This window comes from Fopius arisanus, unplaced genomic scaffold, assembly GCF_000806365.1.
Source record: "Fopius arisanus strain USDA-PBARC FA_bdor unplaced genomic scaffold, ASM80636v1 scaffold00025, whole genome shotgun sequence".
Taxonomy (NCBI): domain Eukaryota; kingdom Metazoa; phylum Arthropoda; class Insecta; order Hymenoptera; family Braconidae; genus Fopius; species Fopius arisanus.
The window spans coordinates 1,048,131-1,073,409 of NW_011887764.1; the positions used below are offsets into that span (position 1 = coordinate 1,048,131).

Sequence of the window (25,279 nt, forward strand, 5' to 3'; positions counted from 1 at the left end):
ATCAGATGGATTCAATGATACGCGACAACATGTCAGAGAATTCTCGAAGTAAAATTATAGGGATGCGTTCTGAGCGTTCCCGCAGTTCCTCCTACGTGGAAACGTTACTTTCCGTCTATAGTTCAGCAAACGTGTTTTTCAATTTTGTTCAAACTTTCCAGTTGGAGAAGTACTTTTATCTCCGTTTGATGCGAGTTTCTGCGACTGGAGGATAAAGTCCGTGGAAGTTGATATCTAACAAGGTGAATCCTTGTGGGGCATCCGGTTGTTATTTCGATACATTTCTCCATCACTTTCCAGCGGAAAATGAACGAGTAAAATTTTTTTTTTTTTTCTAGAGGAAAAAAAAGTCAAATTGACAGCATAGATGATTAAAATATGAATATTCTGTAGCTGACTATTTATAAATCATTAATTGATAATTGATAAAACAGGAAGTATATGATAATGAATTATATTAATTATCGGTATTGTTCATTTTTATTGATTCATTAAGCATAAATATATGAAAATCGCAAATTTTCGTTATTTTTCTCTCAATTTTTAATTTCTCCTTTTCTATTCTCGAAACGTCCGCTTTTTTTTAAATATAAATTTTACGCATAGGCTGACGATGTACTAGAGTATATATTGAAAATTTTATTCCATGTACTATATTAGACTAAAAAAAAGTGAAATTTCACTTGAAGTGATGCTTAAGAGCTGATTTCGATTTTGAATTTGTAAAATTGATGGAAAAATATTGACAAGATTGAGTCTCAAAAGGCGCTGACCCATTTGGCAGCCGGTGAATATCGATTGCCAGAGTAAAGGGCCTGCAAAGAGATATCCGGCAAACGGAATCCTTCGCGCCTTGGTGCGTTGGCACGAGGATCTCCTTGAAGTCTTGGATTTTTTATCAAGTTGAGTATAAGCTGCCCACGCCGGTGTAGCTCCCACCCTGGACGTTCCTCCTCTTCCAGTCGCAACAACGACGATATTATCCCACCAAACGAAACACGTGCGCACACGTGAGAATGCGTATACTCTCATTCCCATTCGCAAAGAATATATGGACAGGAGGATGAGGCGCAAAAGGACGCAAAGAGGGTGGGTTACAACTCGAGATCTTGATGAGGATCTTAAGCCAGGGTGTCGGCGAAACGATCCCGCGTGCCACTCAGGAATTAAAGAAGAAAACGAGACACATACCGATTTTTTCTTTTTCTTTTCCACCATCTTTTATTCATTATTTTCTCTCTTTACTCACGACACAACATCTGGCATGAAGGGACAAGCGGATAAATCGCCAATACCTGTGTGTGTGCAGCTGAATAAATGCCCACACTGTAACGAGAATCACAGAGAGATCCGATCGGGGGAATGCCAATTAATCGTATTGAAACGACATCTTTTTGTGGAAATTCAGGCAAGTTAAGCTGTTTCAGTGGGGAAATATTTATTTACCGTTCACCGCAGGGAGATTAGTCGGAGATTTTTTAGCGGGAGGGCACAGCTGTCAGGGACTCCAGGGGGATAATTGCAGGCTGAGGGGAGCATTTATTTTTATCACTCTTAGCGGCTGAACTTTCAGGGAGAATTATCAAGGGTAGGATTTTTTCGCTTAACCAAATTCCACAGAAATATAATATATATGAATGATGAGATGTCAATTTCTCTTGTAATAATTTCATTTTTTGCGTCACCAAATATGTCCGAGGGAGGGAAGCGAGATGAGTTACATAATTATGAAAAAAAAATTAATTCAAAAAAGAAAAATTACACGATTTCCGTGATTTTGCCGAGAAATATGACTCCGTGAAAAATAACGGTACACCTGAATTATTACGCGAATATCGCGTAATTTTTCTGCAGCGTCACGTAAAAATGACCCGTAACTCCCGTAAAATTTCCTGTTCGTCCCGTAGCTCCGGTGTCTTACGCGGAATAGCAAATCTCTCCGGAATTGCGGAACTCCCATAATTTTAATAGGATTTTTTCTCTCCGTGTACATGGCGAAGTGAAATAATAATAAGAACAACAGTTGTGAAATACAGTACACATGGTGGAGTGAAGTTCATGCCAATACTTAATAGCGTACTTACGCTCGAGTGGATTTGGTGTGGTGGCAAAGTAGAATGCACATTGGGATAGCTCAGGGCGAGGTTCCAGGCGCCGCCAATGAGGTTACTGGCCGAGCACTCGAGTTCGAATCCCCCCGACGTTATATACGTTTACATATGTAATAGTATGGTTTAACGTACGTGAGAATAACGCGGTGTATTCTCATCGTTGGAAGGAGCCCAGGCACAGTTGACTCCTAGCGTCTGCCCTCCCTCCAATCACCCTCTGTACCCCTGTACCCCTGTACCCCATTCGCCAATGTGTGCCCTCGGGCCGAAGCCACTTGGAGGTACTCCACTGAGCCAACAACGCCGAGGATCCTCCAACGTGGGTGTACATGTATGTGCGTATGGAATTGCAGGTACATAACCCCAGTCTTGTGTACCCAATGCTTTTGATTCTACCCGTTGGATCATCGAGTTTATGGGGTTCGGGGTGGCTCGAGGAGGTGCATTCCAGCCTCCCAGGGACCGCTCTGGTCTCGTGGGTGTCGCGATGGAAATTTCGCTGAGCTCGGGGATTATTCCGCGACTGACACCCGCCTGATAACGATTATGGCGAGCTGATCCAAGGGAATTATTTCAGCTTCCATTATTAATGGCTATTTTCAGGGCCACTGAGCTCACACTATTCTCGTTATTTTACGTTAGTCCTTGCACACTTACACTTGCACACTTGCAAGTTCTTTTGTTTACTCGAGAGGAACTTGGCGAAAAGGAACTTGGCGAAATTTGTTTGGGCTTTGTATTCGGGTCGGGGAGGATAAGCCAAGGCTCCATTGAATTTCAATAAATTAGAAGATGATGGGTGAGTGTAATTCAAGTCTTCAAGATTTTTTTAATTCTCAAATTATATGGAATTCTCTCGTAACGTGAATGACCAATTTTTACATTAAAAAAAATACTGTGTACTAGAATTTAGAAAAGAGTCAACGCTGGATGGAAGAATTAATAGCCGATGGCGTCGGTGTATCGTAGAGATATGGACTCCCTGTTGGAGCTCTGCCAGGATCAGTTGCCGCGTGTGTCATTAATTTGGGTATGTGGAGATGTGCCAATTGGAAAATTGGTAGGAGACAAAAATGACTCTATCGGGTAATGAGAAAAATATCGCTTTTGGCCATTGGTGCTGGGATTTTTGGCGGGATATCGAGGTGAATGAACTCCCGACGGCAATAGGCACCAGACATCCCCGGAAAGAGAAAAAGCCTTCATATGCGGTAATTCCCATTCAACGAATCATTCATTTGAAATTATTCCCCGTAATCATACGTTTACGTGGATCGATGAACTCCCGCACTCGGTTAGACGCATACAATTGTCGGAGATTGTCACTTTGTTAATATAATAGGATAGTTTAAAATTAGACCGATGGATTTTGAAATAAAAAATTGTTTTACCTAGACATAAGGACTTATTGCCGAGGTATATATGAAATATTTTTTCACCGTGTCTAGAACATGTTTTTAGCATCTAGGATTATTAGACGGACATCTTTATTCAGAATTTTTAAAGCTCTGGCTCTCGTGGATATATTATTCATGCAATGCTGAATGTCAGGGACAGGTCGCCTCCTTCATTCATTTAGAAGAGAAAATGAATGCATTAGCCTCTCCTGTTTATTAATAAAGGCCTGTAGTTTTTCATGGGAACATGCATTTCCACGCTCTCAGAATTCATGAGTAATCTCTCAGTTTTCAAGGGATTAGGTTTCAGTCGGGAGTGGCAATGCAGGATGTCAAATTCCATATGCGCTTCATCCATCAGGATTTATGGCGACATGTCATTGAGATGAATTTTTATCAAACAAATGCAGGACCCGGATGTGTTTTTGTCATTCGCCAAAGTTGTCGGATTGAAATGGATTTGTGCTCCTGAAATTTGATACGGGTGTGTCGCAATGGAACTGTCGATCATCTTTCCATAAATCCGATGATTTTTTTTTAATTTTCGAAATTGTTTTATTAACAAATAATGCTTCTAAAATTGTTAGACGATAGAACGTTGAAAAAAAAGTCTATTGAAATTTTATTGAGCCTAAGGTCTCAATTGTCAGTTCAATTAACTGATAAGAAAGAAATAAAAATTCAAACCGTCAAGAAAAAATTGTATTTACTTTCCAGCTAATAAAAATTCAGAGAGAACTGCATGGAGAAAAAATAATTACTCCCGCTGAATTAATTGACTTCTGCCAAAGGAATGCACTGGGCACAGGTAAATATATATAAATATTTGAAGAGTGGATTTTTTTCAATCCAAATAAATTCACCGTATATTTTTTTTTTCCAGTAAATTATTTGACTGCGGTCTGATCCGAGTCGTCGCGTTACTACTTAACATGTGACCCGTCTCCTTCTACTCCGATCTCAATCGATCAGTCCTGTCCCCATTCGACCCATCGAAATAAACGCGAGCGCATCCGGAAGATGCCGCCGACTGCGCCGCAGACACGCGCCGAATACAAATGACCCCCGCCATCTCCGCATTCATCATCCCCCAAAAACCCCCCAAAAGATAATAATCGAAAAACCGGTCGTGCCTCAGTTTCCCCAGAATTCTCCGACTGATCACCCATTTTAATTCCTTCTGCAGTCCTCAGACCAGTCCACAAAGATAAAAAAGAAAAATGATGGAAAAAGCGCAGATTCCCTCCGGCTAGATTTTTAAAAAGTTATGCCACCTCATTTTCGTTTTTTCCTTTTATTCATCTCGATGGATCTCCTCTCAACATTTTTATCTCTTCTTCTCAATTTTGGGGAATCACTTCTCTCATGATTTTTCTTGGAAGATTGTACGGAATTTTCATTAAGATTTTCTACACTTTTATTACTGCCAAAATTCACGTTTTTTTTTTCATTTTTCTGGTGAACTTACAGTGGAATTGACGTGAAAGAAAATAACCTTCCTCAGTGCCGTCGTTATTTAATACTCACGAGGTTTCAAGGTGGTGCGAAAAATGTTCTCCGTTTTTTTGTAAACTTTTAAAAAGAATCATAAAAGTAGAAAAACTTGGTAAGCAATTAAATAAAAACGAAACGCAAAAATATTATATTTTTCAAGTCAATTCTATCCACAATTTTCTATAAATATAGAAGAAACGTGAATTTTGGATTTTTTCTGAAAGGGTATCGAACATCGTTAAAAAATTTTTTAGGAGTCTATTCTAAAGAATAGACTGGATTTTCGTCGGGATGTTCCGTAGCATATTCTACACGATTTATTTTCGTCAGGATCTTCTCTGAGAGATTTAGATTTTATAAGACATTACATGGCCCTTACGAGAATTGAGCTAGATAGGAAAGAAAAATGCGGGACAAACCCTCAGAAGTGCAGATTTCCTGCGGCTAGGTGTTTAAAAGGTTTTACGATTTCGTTTCCATTTTTTCCCCTTCGCCTTTATCTGAATATATCTCCTCAGAATATTTTTATCCTCCCTTCTCAATTTTGCGGACTTCTCTCTCCAAACTAGCGCACTTTACTTTCGTCAGAATTTTTCGTCGGAGACTCCATAGGATTTTTCCCTAGAATTTCTCTAGAAATTTTGAGAAATTTTCATTAAGAAATTTACAAATTGCATTATCATTATTTGAAAGGACTTTCCTCAAAAGACTTGACAGAATTTTCTCTGGGATGTTCCCCAGCATATTCAACCGGGTTTACAGGATTTTCTTTTCTTCAGTATTTTTCCTAGGAGATTTCACAAGATTTTCTGTAGGACATTACTCGGTCCTTGCAATAATGAAGCAAGACAGAAAGGAAAAATGAGGGAAAAAAAAAAGTCTCAAAAGCGCAGATTGCCCGCGGCTAGATGTTTAAAAGGTTTTACGATTTCATTTTCATTTTTTTCCCTTCGTATTCATCTCAATATATCTCTTCAGAATATTTTTATCTTTCTTTCTCAATTTTGCAGACTCCTCTCGCCGAGCTAGCGCACTTCACCGGAGCTCTGTGTCCGGCTTGTGCCTGAGACCGTAAAAGGCGAGCAGAAGGCCTTGGGCGCCCACGCCCTCCTCCTCCTCCTCCTCCTGCCGGTGCCTCCTTATCTCCTCTTTGCCTCCTGCCATTTTTCTCTCTCCCCGCGTTTTCTCTTTTTAATTCAAAAACCCCACACGCAGGCGAATACCTCACGGATAGACTACATTGTTTCAGGTACGCGAGTCATTGGAAATCACTTTTCGGAATCCGCGGGATGGAATCCGAGTATCAATAGGATATCGTAATAATGTTCAATGGAGTAGGGAAATTGAATGACAGATTGCATGATGGGAGATGGTTTCGATTGATTTTAGATGTAATCCTCGAGTTCCACCGGATATTGCGGGCCAAAAGATAAGCGAGACCTTTTCTTTTTATTCCGTCAATTGCTGAATCACTATTTTTTATTATTCGTGTGGATAAAAAAAGGGATTTTTTAGATGTTGGAAGAGTGAGAAGGTGATTCATTGGATTTTATCGCAGTTATGAAAATGCAAGAGGAGATTAATGATACATGAAAAATTCATGAACGAGGACTTTATACTTCTGATGGGGTGGTCGATTGTGATGTAGATGATTTTTGACCAATTGAGATTTTAGGATTATCTGATCATGTTTAATGGATAGATGAGTATCCGATGAATAATGGGTCACGTGGGCAGAGATGGACACGTAACAAGTGATGTGAGTGATTTTTGACAGAATTTTTCTAGAACGATTTTACAGAATTTTTTCCGAATTTTTTCAGAATTTCCTTCAGCAGTTTTTACAGTAATTTCACCGGGAGATTTCACAGTTTTTCCCTGTGATCGAATTTGAAAACCATTAACAAAATTTTTGACTGAAGTTCTATTCAGAGAATTTGACAGAATTTCCCCTGGAATTGCCATCCCGATATTTTTTCTAAAACCAAAAAATATTGCAATTCTCCCATCACCGCTATTTGGCCATCTGGGTCCTCATTCCATTACAGCAATAAGTGCGTCGCCGGGGGGCAGTGGCTCTCCCAAGAAAACAAGACCATCTCCCCCCAGAGCGAAACACCGCGAAGAAGAATTTTCCATCTGTGTTTCGCACACATTCCCACTGTTATAACTACTCTCAAAATACATAAATAAGCGTGCCTGTGACACTACCACACGTGCGTTTAATCACGCCGGGGCCTTACGTGTGCGCCGACCGCAGAACTCCCAGTGCCCCCCTCCCACTGACGTAGTGACGATGGAAGGGGGACGGGGTCATTCGTATTGGTGAACGTCTATGAGGAACGTTCTCCCCAGGGCCGGAGGGGGGAACGGGTTCCACGGTAGAACTGCAGGGGCCACTGTAGCGGGTAACGAGCGTCGTTGCCGCGGATCGGCCAACAGTCCCGATTGTTTCACCGTACCTGTCACACCTGTGCAATTCGCGCTTGTTTTTTCGGTAATTGTTCCTTCCACTGGAGGTGATTAGCGGGAAACACAAAGGTACGTCTCCCCAGTTTTTAAACAGTGACGCATCCCAACGCCAACAATTTCCTCAGGTTCTTGTTCATGTTTTACCGTTATTTTTTTGCTTTTTCGTTGTTTTTGTTTTCGGGACCCTGCGCCCCCCTCCCCCTTTTCCCTCCACCCCCGCCCCCTTCTTTCCCACACGTGTTTGATTGATTGTGCGGTGATTACGTGCGGCCCACCTGCGGTTGGGCCAGGACCTGGCGACTCTTTCGTGCATGCGCAGGAGCGAGCCGTAACGGAACACGAGTTTCCTTCAACGGAACCGCAAAAACGAACAAATTGTCGGCTACACTCGGGTCCTGACCTTTTTGTGATTGGGGGTGTGTGGCGAGGGTGGCTGGTGCCTTGTTTTGGGTTGGGTAACGGGAAATCTTAGGATTCTGAATCCATTGTGGGATAATCTCTGGCTTCGGAGAAGTCGGAGATTTTGACGAGTAATTATATAAACGTGAAAAATATATATAGGATTCCATTCTACATGTGTTTTGAAATATTTACTAAATGTATACGAAACATGTATCAAATGGGTGTATATTCTGTTTTTTTTTTTCATTTAAATTGTGTTAATTTGGAATGTCTTATGATATAGAGCTATATATTTTTTAAAATATATTCTTTTACGTCCGGCTGAAAGGAAAGTGAAGAAAACTCATTCATTTTGATCGAGTATTTATGTGAACCATGGACAGTAATTTTGAATTTTCTCAATAAGAACCCATTTTTTATGATTCCGGAAAGAACAATTTTTTAAGTGACATTTTATTGTTTATAAATTATTCAAAGTTTGGCGTTTTCACGTTATTGATAAATGTTCCGAAAAGAGAAAACTTTCTACCCGCTGAAATGTTTTGAAGCCATAAAAAATCAACCGGTCGCTCTGGCATTTAAAGCTGAAAGGTTGAATTTTATTTTCGTATTTGTGAAATACAAATCAAATTCCGCGCAAACGTGAACCCGCAGAAATATATATCCCCCTCCCGAAGTGAACTCGAGACATCAAAACACCTGAAATCTCTGATAAAGTCTCTATTTAACCACTCCTCTACAAAAAATGACGTTAAAAATATTTTAAAAACTACTTAAATTGGGAGAAACAATTAATTTTTTCAGTACAATTGATCAAAGTCCTTTGATATGTGAAAAACCGGAAGAGGTGCAGTAATTCAATTCCATTTTGTTCCATTGTACTGGTGAAGTGAAAGTCAATGCATAAAAACCAACGAGGTTCGTTCATTAGCTCATTAACAAAATTGACATTAAAGATGTAAACACGATGAAAAAGGAAGTTGGGGAGAAATTCTTTGCTCCATGGTCGGCTGAGCGGGCCTGACGCATCGCGATTATCTGGAAAAGTTTCACTTTTCATGACTTTCCTCGGACTTCCATATCCGAAACAATCCCCCATTTGTTGATTGCAAGCCACCATCGAATTCAAACGAAATGGAGATGTGTGGGTCTAGCAAAAATGTGTGGGAGTGACCCAGAATCATCGAAAGTATCGAAAAAGTATTTCAAAACCTGCGGAAACGTCACAAGGACAACTACAGCCCCAAGGACAATCGTTAAATGATCCATTGCGGTTTGATAATTAAACCTCCCCCCTCGGGGTGATTAATGTTTTAATTAATAATCCTGAGACATTGAAAAATTTACGGCTCATCATCGACTGCATAATCCACGCAATGCATTTGCGTCATCTTATATAAATACGAGGACAGCATTCCAGGGAACGGGGACGCCTGTTCGTGTGTGACTGATGATATTCACCGAGAAAATCATTATTTCTGACAATTAGATTTATTTAATTACAACTCAACTCATTTATTACGAGCTAGAATTCAAATTATTTGAGATTTTACATTTTTCGTTGTCTCAAATTTATTTCCTCTGCAGAAAATCTTTGTTCGGAGCGTTTGAAGATACCAAATATCATAAGGAATATAAAAGTTCATTAAATTCTCAGTGGTAATTAATTGCGTGAAGTCGGGACTGATACGCGGGATTTTCAAAGTTGCTTGATGCTATTATTCATTTTCATATTTATCTCTATTGTGGTATTAGAAAGAAATAATTAAATGTCAAGCTTCGCTAAAAATTAACTGACATTCTCATTTTTTTTAGAATCCACGAATAATAAATCTATATTCTTGCCGATTGCTATCGGTTTTTGTGGCAGGGTTGAAGTAAAATTATTGTAAAATTATTTCTGTACATTTTTCATTGAATTTTGTACGTCTAATTGTGAGTTTCCTGTAAATTGCAGTGATGTTATGATACGATTAAAAAATCCAAGATTTATATAACTGAAATTTCCCCGTGAATTACAAATATTATTCGCAGAATATTCGTGATAACTCATAAATTTTGAATGACACAGTAATTTTTTACATATATTTTGCATGAATGTCTGAGATTCTCATGTTCTCAAAGGAAACCGTTGGATTTATCACGATACGAATGAGTAATTGAGCCCTGAAACCGGCGTTGAAGTCTCCCCGATGAGCTGTCATCATTCCTGACTAAGAATCATCCCAAATTATTTCCCACGAGCGAACCATCACGTGAGACAAATAACTAATTGATACCCTCGATCACGCAACATGATTGTGCATTTGAGAGAACTTGAAAATGAGGATGGATTTTTGAAATAATTAGTGTATTCGCTGGTGCTCACGCGAAGTTGAATTTCTCGGTACAAAATGTCTTTCTCGATTTGGCTGGACGCGAAGGAACCGGTCTCGAGGGATTATGTCCTGTCGATTTTTTCTCAGAGGTACAAGAGTTTATTGTCCACTCCGCCATGTTGGTACTTTCGTGGGTATTTCAGGTGGATGACGTCAATGAACTAGTGGATTTCACCTGAGATTGGAATCCACTTTTCGAAGAAGCGGTAAGCGCTTCAATTTCTCTTGAGAGTTCTGTTTAGTTTTCAAGGAATAATACACAATAACCTTTTTTATGATAATAATCGAAGGCTTCAAGAAGGGTCTGAAGGAAAATTTAAAAAATTGATCTGTTTCGTAATTTCCTTTTTTCGTCAATGAAATGCCGACGTTACTTGAATTTTTAGAGAATACTTGAGCCTTCCACGAAGTTTATTGTCTTGAATGCGAGGTAATGATTTTTTTTTTCGAAGCCAGTGCGGATGATTTAACAGTGTAGTAATCGGATTATGTTATGAATAGTGTTGAGCATTGGGAATTGATGATGGGAAGAGACAAATAAGGATCGAAGGAGAGATGACAGCAGTCGGAGACGGCGAGACATTGACCTTATTCGATATGGACATCACATCGTGGGTTTCACGGGAATAGAGCAACATTCTACGATCCAATTTCAAGGGGGAATTGATCGAAGACTAGAGCTGCGATTCGATACATATTTCTCGGGTTTTATTGCAAGTTTTTAGCGAGGGTTATTACCGGGATATTTGTCATTTGATAGGGAATCTGCGGAATGTGAGAACGGCAATACGAGCTAGTTTGATTTTTATGAGAAAAAGATTTCAATGAAATTCAGTACTCGTTTTAAGAATTCAAGCATTTAGTTACGTGACATTTCACAATTTTGTGGCGACTGGTTCAGTTGTTCAATAAAAATTGGTAGCAGTTCAGGAAACTCTAGGGAGTGGCGGGATTCCTATGTGAATTTTATTCTTTCAAGTAGATCAATGAATTTTGGAACGAGTTTTAAGTTAAAATGTCATTGAACTACTTTCGTCTGTTTTATTATTGGTAATGATAGAAAAGGCAAACAAGATAGGGAGAGTTAAACAAAATGACAGAGTTTCAAGATTAAAATGGTAGAATGTATTTAAGAAATTAAACATTTAAGTGTAAATATCGGAATTTTTGTTAAATCGTAATAAATTCCAGAAGCAAAACGACGGCACTACATAAAAATTTCAGACAATCTCCTATGACACCAATAAAAATAACAACTAAATAACCATTGGTCATAAACTCTAGAATGCATTATTAACATAAAAATAATGACTCAACCTCTTTTTTTTAAATTTCAAATCAATTTCCTTTATTTAAACATTAACTAACCGTGAAATTTTCATATAAAAATCGAAAAATATCTGTGAAAGTATATAGTATAAATAAAAATAAATAATGGGATTGAAAAATGTAATTTTTGTGGAAAAATCGGGGATTAATGGTTGAAGGGCTCAGAGGCTGCAAAAGTGAATAAAGAATTGTGGAGAATTGGCAAAAGAAAGTGCAATTGAGGAAGAGTGAAAACAATCGATTTGCCCTCACACACTGAAAAATCTCACCTGTAGTGCTGTACAAACAACACCTGAGGCGTCCTCGGCACGCACAGTCGGCACAATTACGTGTTAACACGAATACATTTTGAGTACATGTACATGCATAACCCGATTCAAACCGAAAGTGGAGTCTCGCACGGAAAACCAGAGGAGTATAACCAGCGCCAGTGAAAGTCCAAAGGCGGTTTTGTGTTTGCGCAACGAGCAACACCGAGTGAAGTGTCTCCAGTGTTTCTCCTCCTCTCATTTTTTTATTTCAAGGGGACAACTTTAAAAGGATCGAAACGCGTGGGCAATCTACAGCTCACGTCAATTTGCCAGTTGGTTTCAGTACCGAGGAGAAAGACCTGAAAATAAAAACAATTTTCAGCCCAATGGCACCAGTGATAACGGTTGAGGAATATATGGCTCGCATGGTATTGGAAGAAAATAGAGGACGTCGGATAGATAAGGAAAATAATATTCGTTTCAAAATGCAACGCTGAAAGGTGTAGGTTTATATCTTTTCGATATATTCGAATTTATAAGGCTGCCGGCTTTTTATAATTGATTCTTCCTGGAAGAGATAATCGTAGAAAGTCTGGTAATTCTTTGGTGGAATTGAGCGCATCAAGTGAAGGCTGATGATCAGTGATGATTTTATTATTAATTGTGAAGACATCCATCGATATCTGATCGATATCCATATAATCTGTAACCAAGAATGATTTTAGGTGATTTTCTGTAGAAATATGGGAGAAAAATCTGAAATGTTCAGTAAATTTTTGGTTCTGTTACCAAAAGAGTACGATAAATTTCCGTAATTTTCCCAGAGCCTGTAAATTCGAAAGGTAATTTCACGAATCATTATATCCAAGAATGTTTACGTAACATTTCGTGAATTTTTCGGATAATTTTTATCGAACTCCTGTCTCCGCGTATTTTTTTGTCGTCTGAAATGAGAGGATATAGAAAAGTGGTGTTTTGTTGACTGGTGTCATAAAATAAGATTCCGTGAGAGTGTCCCGATGAAATAAACTGGGTAAGCATCTTTCACCCCCGGAAGAGTGAAATCCCCAGGAGAGAATACGACGCCTGAGAAGGATATGCCAGACACTGCGCCGCGAAAAATACCCAGGGGCGCTATCTCCCTATCGCATGTACAAAACTCTCGAGTGAAGGATGAGCAGAATGGAGGGAGAATGTGAGTAACACAGCCTCTTGTGATGGTATATACGCACTGAGAATGAGTAATGGGGCAATGAAACGCTCGGTATAGGAATTTTGCGCGCCACGGGTTAAACCTCGCCGGGGTGTGCCCCAACTGGATATAACACTGAGTACACCTTCTTCAATTGCTCTTCCTATCGTTATCCTTCGGTACCAAATGGTATAAAAATCCAGATACTACGGCAAGTCGTAATTCTTCTCTTTATTAAAATAAATCCTCCCTCTCCTGTCGGTGTATTGCAAACTCCCATCGTCTCTCCCACGTTTTTACAGGCCTCTTCGGTGATCGAGAGGATCCTGCACCTTTGGCACCGAGTTATGTGACACTCCACTCCTGTGAATAGTCGTGCACACCCATCAACACGTAATCGTTCGGGGAAACAAAAAAGAAAAAAAAAAAAAACTACTTGTGACTTCATGACTCGCCGCATCGGCCAGTTGGAATTAATTTTATGGATCTTTCGGAGAAATATCTATTGGAAACTGATGGCCACTGCTGCGGGAAACATATATCGCAGAGTTTTCATTATCCGATTGATTCTTTTATTACATTGATTCATTGATTCGGAAATAAATATTTATCTACTCATTTATTGGGTTTTTCAACGGATGAAGTGGATAATAAAATGGTTAATTGTATTTTCTATTTTCAGGTTGATTAATTCAACTATTCAGTAACAGATGAATAATTTAATTGAGTAAAAAAAAGGGTGTAATGGATGAACATAATAATTTTATTATTTACTTATTTATATTTGTCTAAAAAAAAGCCGCAGCAAGTGCAAAATAACATTTGCAATTAATTTTTTCCCCTCGGTATTTACTCAATAATGTTTTTACCACTATCATTAACCCCAATGCAATTATACCTACCCCGCCGCCCTGAACCCCGTAATTTCTGAGGAATTTTGTTAATAAATTACTAAGAAACCGGTCGTCTAAGCGTGTGTACTTGTGAAATAGCAACAAAGAGAAAAAGAGGAAGAGGGGATCGGAGGCATCGAAGATCGGACGTGCGCGTAAGACCGGAAACTACGAAGGCCGGGTTGATTATCATGGGGGGGAAAGGGGGAAAGGGATCCACGCGTAGATCAGAGTCATTCTGTTAGTCATCACCAAAGCGCCAACTCAGGTCCACAAAACAGGAACTAATGAAAATTATCGTCTTTATTTTTAGCGCTGAATTCTGCAAATATATAAGACGGCCATTTCCACTGAAATTTTAGAAAACTGTCACCGATATAAATCAAATATTGGGATATTTGACTTGGTTTCTCGGCCTCGCGGATGTTCGGCTCTTTTTAACAAACATTACCTTTTTTTAATTTTCTGACAAATTCTTGGTCGGATTGACGTGAAAAATATTTTGTTAGTAAGTTTTATCATTATTTCATGACTCAGAAAATTTCCTACTTTTTTTTTAATTTTTCCCGTAAAATGGTAAAAAATAGGAAAATTTCTGGGCAAATGGAAAATCCATGTGTTTCCCTGCATTATGTTTAAAATTGGAATTTTCGCACTCGCTTTTCCTTTAAAGTTCATTCATTGTTCTTCTCGTAAGAATTACGCTCATATTTTTTCCGAAATTTTGAACGCGAGTATAATGGAGAAACAGGATGTAACAAAGCAAAATAACTGTAGATTGAGCGGACGTCCGCCTCCGATCAATTGAATCCACTTAGCGATTGGAGATCGTCTAATGGAAGCGATGATGCAGGTGAAACTTAAACTCTTTTTTCGTGTTACAGGGCATGAAGCCATGACGTAGCCTACATCAACATTGGGAAGAGGTGATACTTGGGAAAAAATCATGGTGAGTAAGCAGTATTACCATGCATGAAAACTCTTCTTTGTTCAATGAAAATTGATTGTTTTTTTCATAGAGTTATTTTCAGAGGCGATAAAATACTAGTCTCACTATCTCCCTATGAATTACTAATTGATAACCAACGGCTCCTTCCACAGTTATCAGAAATCCGTAATTTTCACATCTGCAATCCACAGCTGAAAGATAAAATTAAAAAATCAAATCCTCTAATAACAATTACAATATTATTATTTAATATAACCCTAGGCATTTGTTAATACTCATTTTGACACAGTTCGGGAGAAAAAATGTGAAGACGAAAGAAATACTAAACAATTATTATGAACTACAATTATTTAAGAATAAAAATAAAAATAAAAAATTCTTTATCTTTTCGAGATAATGAAATGCGTATTATGAACATTTTTAATGCTTCAATTAGTAAAAAGAAATGTTAAAATGGTTATAATTACCTGATAGACCTAGGTCGTTGGCTGTTGGCTGTCATGAGAATAGCGCCAGGTTGGAATGCAAGATAAATTATTGTTATACCGAGTGTGAGAGAGACAGTGGGCTCTAGATAGAAGTGGATAGTGAATCCAGAATATATATTTTCATAGCTGGCAGGAGTTGGCCGTTGGTAACGGTGTCTCCTGCGCAGCGGAGCATGCCTGGGGTATGGAAGACTACCTTGGTGTGTTTTTCCGTGGGCCAGAGAGCACTAGTCCCTCGTTGCTCTGTCCTGCTCTCTTCCGTCGTTGGAGGTGATACAAATAAGAGTTGAATATTTTCCCAGAACTACCCAAGTCCTCCCCTCACTCCATAACTGGGCAAAATTCCGTGATCAACGTCAGCCGGTGATTCACAGTCTGTTGGTTCTATCCAGAATTTGCATGACATGTTAAATTGACTTTTGATCATAGCATTTTACGTCAATATTCCAGTTATTCACTGTTAGAAATCTCTTAGAATTTCCGTCATTAAATAATATAGATTTTCAGTGTGCTGAATTCAATTGCAGTTAAAAGTGGTCACTTGATCTATTGTTTATCTTGAAAATCCAAGAAAATTGGATTTTTCATATTAAATGATAATCGATTTTTTATGAAACCTTGAATTTTCCGATTCATCGTGAAAATTTAACATCAAATGCAATTGAATTTTCATAGATTGAAAATTCAGGGAAATTATTGCCCGGATTTCCCACGATCTTCCAGTGATTGAAATTATTGCCCGGATTTCCCACGATCTTCCAGATACAAATTCTACAGAGTCATGTAAATTTGAAATTACTGAAAATTTCAGGTTTATATATTTTACTTTTCAAGATATTCCTTTCGCATTAATGAGACTCAATTAGTTAACATCCAATAATCACAATGCACCGGGAAAAATTTCTGGGATCCACCAGCTGGAGATTGATTCATTCCAAATAAAACCTTATATTTAACACAGGCAAGCAATTTTGCAATTTAAATAAATCGCCTTTCATGGGCGGTGCGGAGTTGAAATTTGACGGGATTATCGGTTCTACTTATGAATGGATTTTGCACGGGGGGAAAACCTGAAGGATTAATTCAACGGCGTTCTCCATTTTTTTTTCGCTAACTCTTCGAAGGCCTTTCCAGACAGCTCCAACAGACTGTAGCGTGCATCGAGGCGTGAGATAAGAAGTGAGTCCTCGACAAGATCCCCGTGATCATCCGGATCACGTCATACACCACCGCGAAACACACGTGAGGACACCCTTCCTCTTGTAAACAACTTGAGAAGTTGTATTCTGGGTCCGTCCAACCGGCTGGAACCAGAATCCAACATCCCATCGAAGATAACAGTATTTATCAAAATTTTTAGGACCGGAATATTTTTTTAAACAAATACGTAAAACTTTCTAGTCAAATGGCGCATAATTTTTTATCTTATTCCTCTTAGAAACAGAAACTAGTAGGTAATGTTTATTCAATTATTCTATGAAAATCAACAACAATTAGTGAAATGTAATGAATACAAAATAAAAAATGCAATATTCGCGTTTTTATCGAAAATACTATAATGTCTATTTTTTTATAAATTCTCGGGAAAATTTCTTGACAATCGAAATTGAAAATGTCCCCGATCTGTCCATGAACTCCGAGTATTCTTAATCTATCCTAAGCTCTATTCCCCTTCACCCTAGAGACATGGGATATAAAAATTGTTTATGGACCTCATATCCTGCGCAGAATATCGACAACTCGCTATTCCGCGGTGGAAACAATCTACCCCACAACTTCACCACTAAATCCCGCGTTTCTACGTCCTTGCAGCTGCGATCTGGTAATATAAACGCACGTGCACGACAAATCGTTCTTAAGAGTGAAAGTAGAGCTGAAAACTGGTATCCTATCCGGCATGCTGGCATTCTCAAAGCCATTGAATCAGATTTTTATTTAAATTTTTATCGTTCCAATGAGTTGATTAGTTAGTCAGATACTTATTCCAGTTTCCGCCCGTTAGAAAACAAATATTCAACTAATAAAACTCCAAAACTGTACTAATCACTGTCACAAATGTCAAGTGACATACGAACTATTCTATAAAATTAATACTTTTCGAGAATAATTAATAATTATTGATAACGTTCAATAGCTCGTATCACTTTTTTTATTCACCACCACAAAATCAACGGATTCACCCTTATTTTTGTATTTTGTATAAATAAAAAATGAAAAGAGAATTCCTTTTATGCGAATTAATTAATCATAAACTCCATTAATGAGTAAATAATTTGTTGAAAGTGTAGGATAAACAGAACGAAGCACGTGCGAACGATAAAATACGACAAAATCATAATATATTTGAGATTTAAATACTTATCTCGGTTAGTGAATTATTAAAAGACATATCACCTTGACATCATTTCAACAACAATGCTCACCACGAATATTATTCATTAATTAACAGATGTGGCTGGGTTTGACATTCCTGCTGGTTGCTATTAGACTCGAGGGAGTCTGTGGCCAGAGCAACTATGCCTCCCAGGGGAATAGCATTGAGTATCAGCCAGGACTACCACCGAGTACAATACTCGATGGAAAAGTTACCAAACTCGATGAATTGTCACCGATAATATTTTTAAATCGAACAAAGGCGTATCTCAATTGCAGCCAAGGTAGTATGGAAGTCGAGTTGAAATTTGAAGAGCCTTTTTATGGAGTTGCCTACGCGGATTTCGATAGAAACAGCGCGTGCTTCGTCAGGGGACGTGGGCTGGATCATGCCAAGTTGGAGTTGCCTTTGAAAGGTGAGTACTGACACTTTGCCATGATTGGCCATCCATCATTATTGTTGATTTCCAAGGAAATGATCCTTGGTTCTAATGGACAATCACTCGCTTGAAAAAAGCTTTATCTGTCGAAGAATAAATCAAGATACACCTTTTTAGCCAAAATTCACATTTTGTAAATTTTTCTCGCAAGTTATCGATTGGATTGACGTGAAAAATATGATACTTTTGCGTTTGGTTATTATTTCATGGCTCATAAAATTCTGTAGTGGTGCCATCGTTTTCATTCGTTTTTTCGAGTTTCATGATTTTTTTTGAAAAGTTGAAAAAAAAACGCATCACATCACGGTGGTGTTCGCACCACCCTAAAATTTGATGGGTCATTAAATAATGACAAAACGCAAAAATGGTGCACTTCTTCTGGTCAATCCCTTCATATGATTGCCTGAAAAATTGAAACAACGGGAAAATTGGTGCGAAAAGTATAGAACATTCTCAAAAATGTACATAACATCAATCATTTCAAAACAGAAATGTTTTCCTTTTTCCTTAAAAAAAATTACTCCATTGATTTAATTGACAATTAATTCATTTGATTCACTTCAATTCATGCAGGTCACAAGTGTTTTTAGTATTATAAATTCATAACTATTTTTCTTTCGCGTAAAAAAATTTGAGAAAAGCACATTTTAGAAAAGCACAAGGATTTTAGAAACGATTGATTTCTCCCTTCAAAGAAAAATAGTCTTTTTTTCTTTTTTTTTTGAGTTTTGATGATGTTGTTTCGTAGGATGCGGTACCAAACAGGATCCCCAAAGAGTCTTCACCAACAACATCGTTGTGAGGTTCCACCCTGGACTGGAAATGGACGGAGACGAGGTCATTACGATAATCTGTCGATACCCACCACCCATTACCCCAAGACCTGGACCTGCTGAACCACTACCAAATCTGTAAGTCCATCTAAAAGTTTCTTCAGTCCCAATAAATTCCACATTATTATTTAAAAAACCCATGAAATTCGAAATTCCATCCAAAAGTTCATTGACTTTCTTTTAATCTTACCGAAAACAAATTTTACTTGATTTTCACACAAAAGTCAACATCGAGAATCAAAATATCCTAAATACACAAAAATAATTTTTGAATGGCGAAATTATTTGTCATTTCCATTTGATAAATATTCCCGAGAAAGCTCGACGGAAATATTCCGCAGACAAACAAATTTTCCCTGCATTACAATCGAGAAATGAATAATGATGAAGTAGTTGGCAGTAATGACAGAACAGAACAACACCATCAGTGCGATATTTCCTGAGAATGTTTTCCTTCCAACGATTGCTAGTTATCGACGATATAATACCCCCAAATGACCCTCTATTACTCGAAACAGGAGTGAGAGGAGAAAAAACTCTGACACTAATTACAATCCAAATACACATACATTACACCGGATCGCCATTGTAACATCGTAATTACACAATTACGAGCATCATCAATTCCGATGTAACAGGAAAACTTGTAACCACTTTGATATCGCACCTATTGATTTCCAATAATTCATGCGTTACTGTACGTTTCACCAGTGAACCGAGTTAATTAACAAAATCGTTATCAAGACTAAATTGGAATATCCTACTCTGGCGGATATATGAGGTACAATCATCAATGATTCGAGCAAAATGAAAGAGATGAGAATTTGTATTCCGAACACGTATTGTGTTATTTATTTGTTATTTATCTCTGCCGATCTCTTAAATCAATTTATTCACAATTATCGATTTCCCACGGGGCATCTGTTAACGCGGTTTCGGAGTAAATTAATAGGCAACGATTAATTGCGGGATCATTATCAAAACAATCCCTGAAATTAATGACCTGAAATAACGGGCCATCTCATTTGAATAAAGACATGAGTTTCAACTCCCAATACCTGTAATTTCGTTGTGCAGTCCGATTACCTTTACAATTCCTTTTCATCAACTGATAATTATTTATTCATGTATTCGTTCGCATGAATACTTATGTGAATCAAACAAAAATTATTTTCTGCTTATCAATTAATTATTCCGTTTACTAGTTTCGAGAAGAAGAAAATTCGGATATAGAAAATCAAAAATTAGTTCAAATAAATTAATTTATTTGTTGGCCAAAAAATACTTTTGCCAAGTGTAAAATAATCCGCAGACCTGTTGATGGTAAGAATAAAAGGGCTACATGCCCCAATAACTAATGAAAATGTTCTCCTACAGTCCTCCAACAGCAGCTCCGCCCTTGAGTCCTCTGAATGGACTCCAAATTTTACTGACCATCTGCGCACTTCTCTTCCTCTCTCTGTTACTGCTGGGTCTGGGTTGCTCGTACCTGTGCCTGAAACGGCGTAACGTACGTGTGATCCATAGACATCCGCTGGAGAGTGCGTCAGGCTCTGAGATAACAAAGCTCTCGCAGTCGTCACTTGGTCACATCTCGATGTTCGAGGGTCTGAAAATTCCTCGAGCGCACGCCTTGCTGCATGCAACAGCCTCATCCTCAGGCAGCGAAGCTAACCTGGTGATTGACCACTCGGATACACTTCCGAGCGACTACCCGAGCGAGAGTCACTCAGAGGTAGGAATCGAGACAACTCATGCGTACGGTTTCGAGGAGGTGATTCACTCAAGCAGATCAACGACATCCCTGACCCCAGGGCTGTCGCACATCGACGACATGCGGTCACTGCCGCTGTCCTCCGCTGGTTCCTACGACAACAAAGGATTCGTTCACACCCAGGAGAGGGCAGCCAGTAGTCTCTATTCGGAGACGATCGCCGATGTGGAGACGTCGGGACTGACGAGTGTGACGGCGTCGCGGGTGTCAGTACCCCGTCACCCAGTGGCCGTTCCCATCGAGCCCAAGTTCGATGTGCAGATGAGAGTCAAAAGAGCACCACCACCTCCTCCCAGTCCCCTTCCATCGGAATCCGATGCAAGTACAGCCCTCGAGAGGAATCTCACGACAATTCTCGAGAGGGAGGAGACGACGCGCTCCATGGAGACAGCACCTCCCAGGATGACGACGTTCTCTTACGTACCCGAGTTGCACGGGCCCCCGAGCACAATTTCCAGGCAACAGACGCCTCCTGTTTATTCCAGAATTCTGAGGAAACAGGCGGAGCGAGAGAGTTACGAAGTGACACAGCACGGACCGTCGGCGACCATCCACCGACCGAGAACTCTCAAAACTCTCGATGAGTTTAGTGAAATGAGGACCACCGAGGTGACGGATGCTTCTCATGCCAAGTACAGGGTGGCTAGTATTCTTGCTCCGACACCACCACCACCTCCGCCCATCGCCCCGACGCATGCCGTCGTACAGCAAAGGGATCACGTCAGGGAAGAAGTCGAGCCACTCGTCGAGCCTATCGTATCTCCCAGGAGACCTGAGATTACCACTCATGAAGTGGATGATGTATTCTTGAGGACTGTCACCGAGAAGAAGACCATTGAGGACGTCGAGCGACACAGGAGACAAGTCACTGAGTATCGCGCAAGGCCCCAACCCGATCCCAAATGGGACGTAACCATCAGGTGAGCATCCATTCGAGTAGAAAAGTCACTCTTTCCAAATCAAATATCATTAGAGTATTTGAAATGAAAAAAAAAACAAATTACCCGCCTCAGAGAATCCGCCATAGATCAATCTACGGTTTTTCGAAATTTGGAAGAAAGTTTTCGAGTTCTTTAGGAAATCAAAATTTTCCATTAAACAATAATTGATAATAAAGCTTTAGCGGACAAAAAGATATGAAAAAAAATTTCAGGAATACAATACAATTAGAAACCGGCAACCACCACCTTTAATTTCAAAGAAATTCCCAAAAAACAGTTGGATCACAGAATAACACCCTTGACGTCATTAGAGTAACATGACCCGAGAAAACCGTAAAAACCGGGAATTCCCTCATTCTTTACCTTTCAATTATCCTCCTGTGTTGTTTTCACCCCTCGAGTTAACTCTACCCTAATCTGTCACCAGAAACTACCCGACTCACGAGCTACCCCCGGCGCCGCCCCAGTGGGAGAACTTCTCGGACGTGAGTTCCGCCTCGAATTTGACTCTAACGAACGAGCCCCTGCGCCACCTGGACGACCTGGACTCGACGATTCAGCCGACATACTCTCGCGCCGAGATGCCGTCGAGATCGCCAATGGGTCTCGACGACGGCGACGACAACTGGGAGACGCTATCGCGTGTTCTAGAGCCACAGTACGCAGGAGAACTGACGGAGGACGATCGCCAGAAGTGGCGAGAGGTGATCACAACAGAGAGCACTCTAAGAACCCTGTTGCACGAGGCCGTGGTCAAAGAGGACTACGAGTTGATAAGGAAAGACGAGAGGTATCAGACGCTCTTCCCAGAGACGAAATGGGACGTCATTATCCGGATCCTGAGTCCTCCGGCGACGTCGATAGGCTCCAGCAAGAGCGGCCAGAGATATAAGAGGGGTAAAGGCTCGGAGTGGGACAGCAGGTCGAGGAGGTCCTCCTTGCCGACGCTTTACGAGTACGACAGCGATGGAGGGACCTCCATAAGGACTCACGACGTACCTGGAGTGCCCTCCGACAGGCGACGACTCTCCTCCGCCAGGGGTGGGAGTGAAGTAGATCTGAGGTCCATGTCTGAGACCATTCGGGAGTTTAAAATGCAAAGGGACGATGTCAGTCTCAGTTCTTATGACGCTGACTCGATCGTTAGGTCTCTCAGTCAGCCCAGTCTGGTGAGATCAGGCTCTGAGTTCACGGAACACTGGGGTCTTCCTGCTAGGAATCTCAGGGCCTGGGCCCCTGAACCGGAGGAAACCGCCAGCTCACCCGAAACAACCCCTAGGGCTGTCAGGAGAGGTGATCGGGTCGAGATCATGACCTCATTTAACTCGGGACCTAGACAGAGCACCAGTGGACTCACCACTTTCGCCAGGTCTAGGTATTCTGAGAGGGAAACTGTCAGGGTTGAACAGCCCAGGTCCAGCTGGTTCAATGATGATTCTGAACCGGAGATGCAGATTTAATGGCGAATCGAAATACTTGAACTTGGTACAGGCCAAAATCACGAGCTGGGAACAATGGGGGAGAATTATTTATGAGCTTTAAATTTATTTGGGATTAATAAATTTGGTACGAATTTTTGGAGTAGATGAGTTGTGAATTTGAATTGAAGATACAAAATTCGGTGAATTTTTTATAAATTTACATGATTTCGAAGAATTCGGCAAATGTAGGTCATCACTCAACACGTGATTTTGGCCTGTTAAGCCGATCGATTTATCGAATAGAAACACTTGTTACATTCATCACTGCCCAGAAATATTTTAACTGATGGTAGAGACAGAATTCAGCCAGAACTCTGTCACCCCGACGTTCATGAAAATGCAGAATCGTCACAAGTCACTTTAGCAACACATTTCAACTGCCCGAACGATTCCTTCGAATTGCCAATTCTTTTTTCGAATCGATCTTCTTGGGTCGATCGCCGGACTTTCCACTTGCCACTCGTACCGGAGAGCGTCTTTTGATAACTTTTTTTAATGAAAAAAATCGAGTGGGACTGTAGAGTCCGGCTGTAGCATCTCCGTCGCGACGATCGTGTACAAGAGGAAATTATCGTGACGGAGATGTCAGGAGATGTCCTTTAGTCGCGTAACACTTGGCTTCCTAATAAGAACCTCTCAAATAAAATAAATATCAGTAAATTGCCAATTACCCACGAGCGCTAGTGATAATAGTTACATAGGAAAAAGAAAAAAAATGTTAAAATAAACGAAAGCTATTAAAAACAACGGTGCTGGGTGCTTCCTAAAATAGGAATACGGTAGGTGGTAAGAATTTTTTTTATGAACATGAACATAACTTCCTATGAATGGAATAAACAAAAACAGTTGATGCTGAATAAAAGAATGGCATTGTGCAATAGGATGAGGGATCACCGGGCCTGATTGTCCGGGAGGAATATATCGAGGAGAAAAAATATATAAATGAGGTGGAAAAAAAGGTAATTGGGTCGGCTGATGCTGCGATTTCACCGGCACCAGTGGAAATCGCCAGGAAGTAGAGAAAATGTTTAATTCACGTCTTCCGGAGAGTTTGTTCATAAATTTTCGACCATGATCCCTTAATTGAACGAACTTGTTTCCTCTTGCCGATTTTTATTAGATTTATTGTGAGTTTAATTCTGCTGAATAATCAAATGAACAGGAAAAGGGTTTCAATTCTTCGGAAACTTGATATTATAAATCATCATTTGATCGTTTTTTAATAAAAAAAAGTTGAAATAATTGGAACACAATGTACCGATTAAATAAAATAATAAATCCAATTGAAAATTATAGGAATCTTTGATTAAATGGAGTTATTGATCTCAAAGATGAATAATAAATCTTTCAATTCTTTCCGAATTAATAAAATGAAAGAAAAAATGCTGTCTTTAATTGTCATGGATAATTAGGAATGGTAAATTTGATTTATCTCATTTTACGATTTCACTATTGATTTCTATCCTCTCTCATTCCACTATCAAACTCTCAACGTATAGGTGCTAGGTTTGTAAATAAACAATGTCGAAATGCCGGAGATGATAGGAGTAACCGTAAAGAGGAAAAAATAAAATTCGACTCAGGTAACTACACTAGTTCCGAAATTCACCCACGAAAATGAAAACTAACTCCGCAATCTAAAAGTTTCAACTCCCAGCAAACTTGTATATTCACTGTATCGGAATTTAACACATGGAATAAACAATAATGCTTCTACTACCCCGAGCTGATTGAAATTTACCGCCCCCTCCTGAAACCACAAATTGGAATTAAAAAACGTGAAATAAATACAAATCGTTGATTCAATACAGATTTTCCGATTCATTCTGGCCGAGGGCCATTCTGGTCACGTGAAAATCCAGGAAAACCGCAGAATATATTTCCAACTGTCATCTCTGATTTCCGCATGTCCCTCGCGAGAATGGAGTATTGAGAGTGGAAAAATGAAGCGACAAGGGATGGTGATGCTGCACAACCCACGGCGTAGAAATCTCGTGGTTTCCATTTCATTATCCCCGAGGAGGTGCTATTTGGAATACAATGGTGTCGAGATGAATTTTTCCTCGGTACAGATGTATCGC

At 39.6% G+C, this 25,279-nt stretch overlaps 1 protein-coding gene across 1 annotated transcript; it reads left to right on the forward strand.

Moving 5' to 3' along the window:
• The first annotated feature begins 7,413 nt into the window (after positions 1 to 7,413).
• On the forward strand, positions 7,414 to 24,917 carry pot (papillote). Its single transcript, XM_011301958.1, has 6 exons — positions 7,414 to 7,543; positions 14,804 to 14,868; positions 17,806 to 18,145; positions 18,918 to 19,080; positions 20,380 to 21,696; positions 22,145 to 24,917. The coding sequence occupies exons 2-6, from the start codon at positions 14,866 to 14,868 to the stop codon at positions 23,175 to 23,177; spliced, it is 2,856 nt and encodes a 951-aa protein (XP_011300260.1). The 5' UTR covers positions 7,414 to 7,543; positions 14,804 to 14,865; the 3' UTR covers positions 23,178 to 24,917.
• Positions 24,918 to 25,279: the final 362 nt, after the last annotated feature.

Coding starts and splice junctions, on each gene's coding strand:
- pot (XM_011301958.1), top strand. Junction 18,146..18,917: donor GTTGGAGTTGCCTTTGAAAG/GTGAGTACTGAC, acceptor GTTGTTTCGTAG/GATGCGGTACCAAACAGGAT. Junction 19,081..20,379: donor GCTGAACCACTACCAAATCT/GTAAGTCCATCT, acceptor GTTCTCCTACAG/TCCTCCAACAGCAGCTCCGC.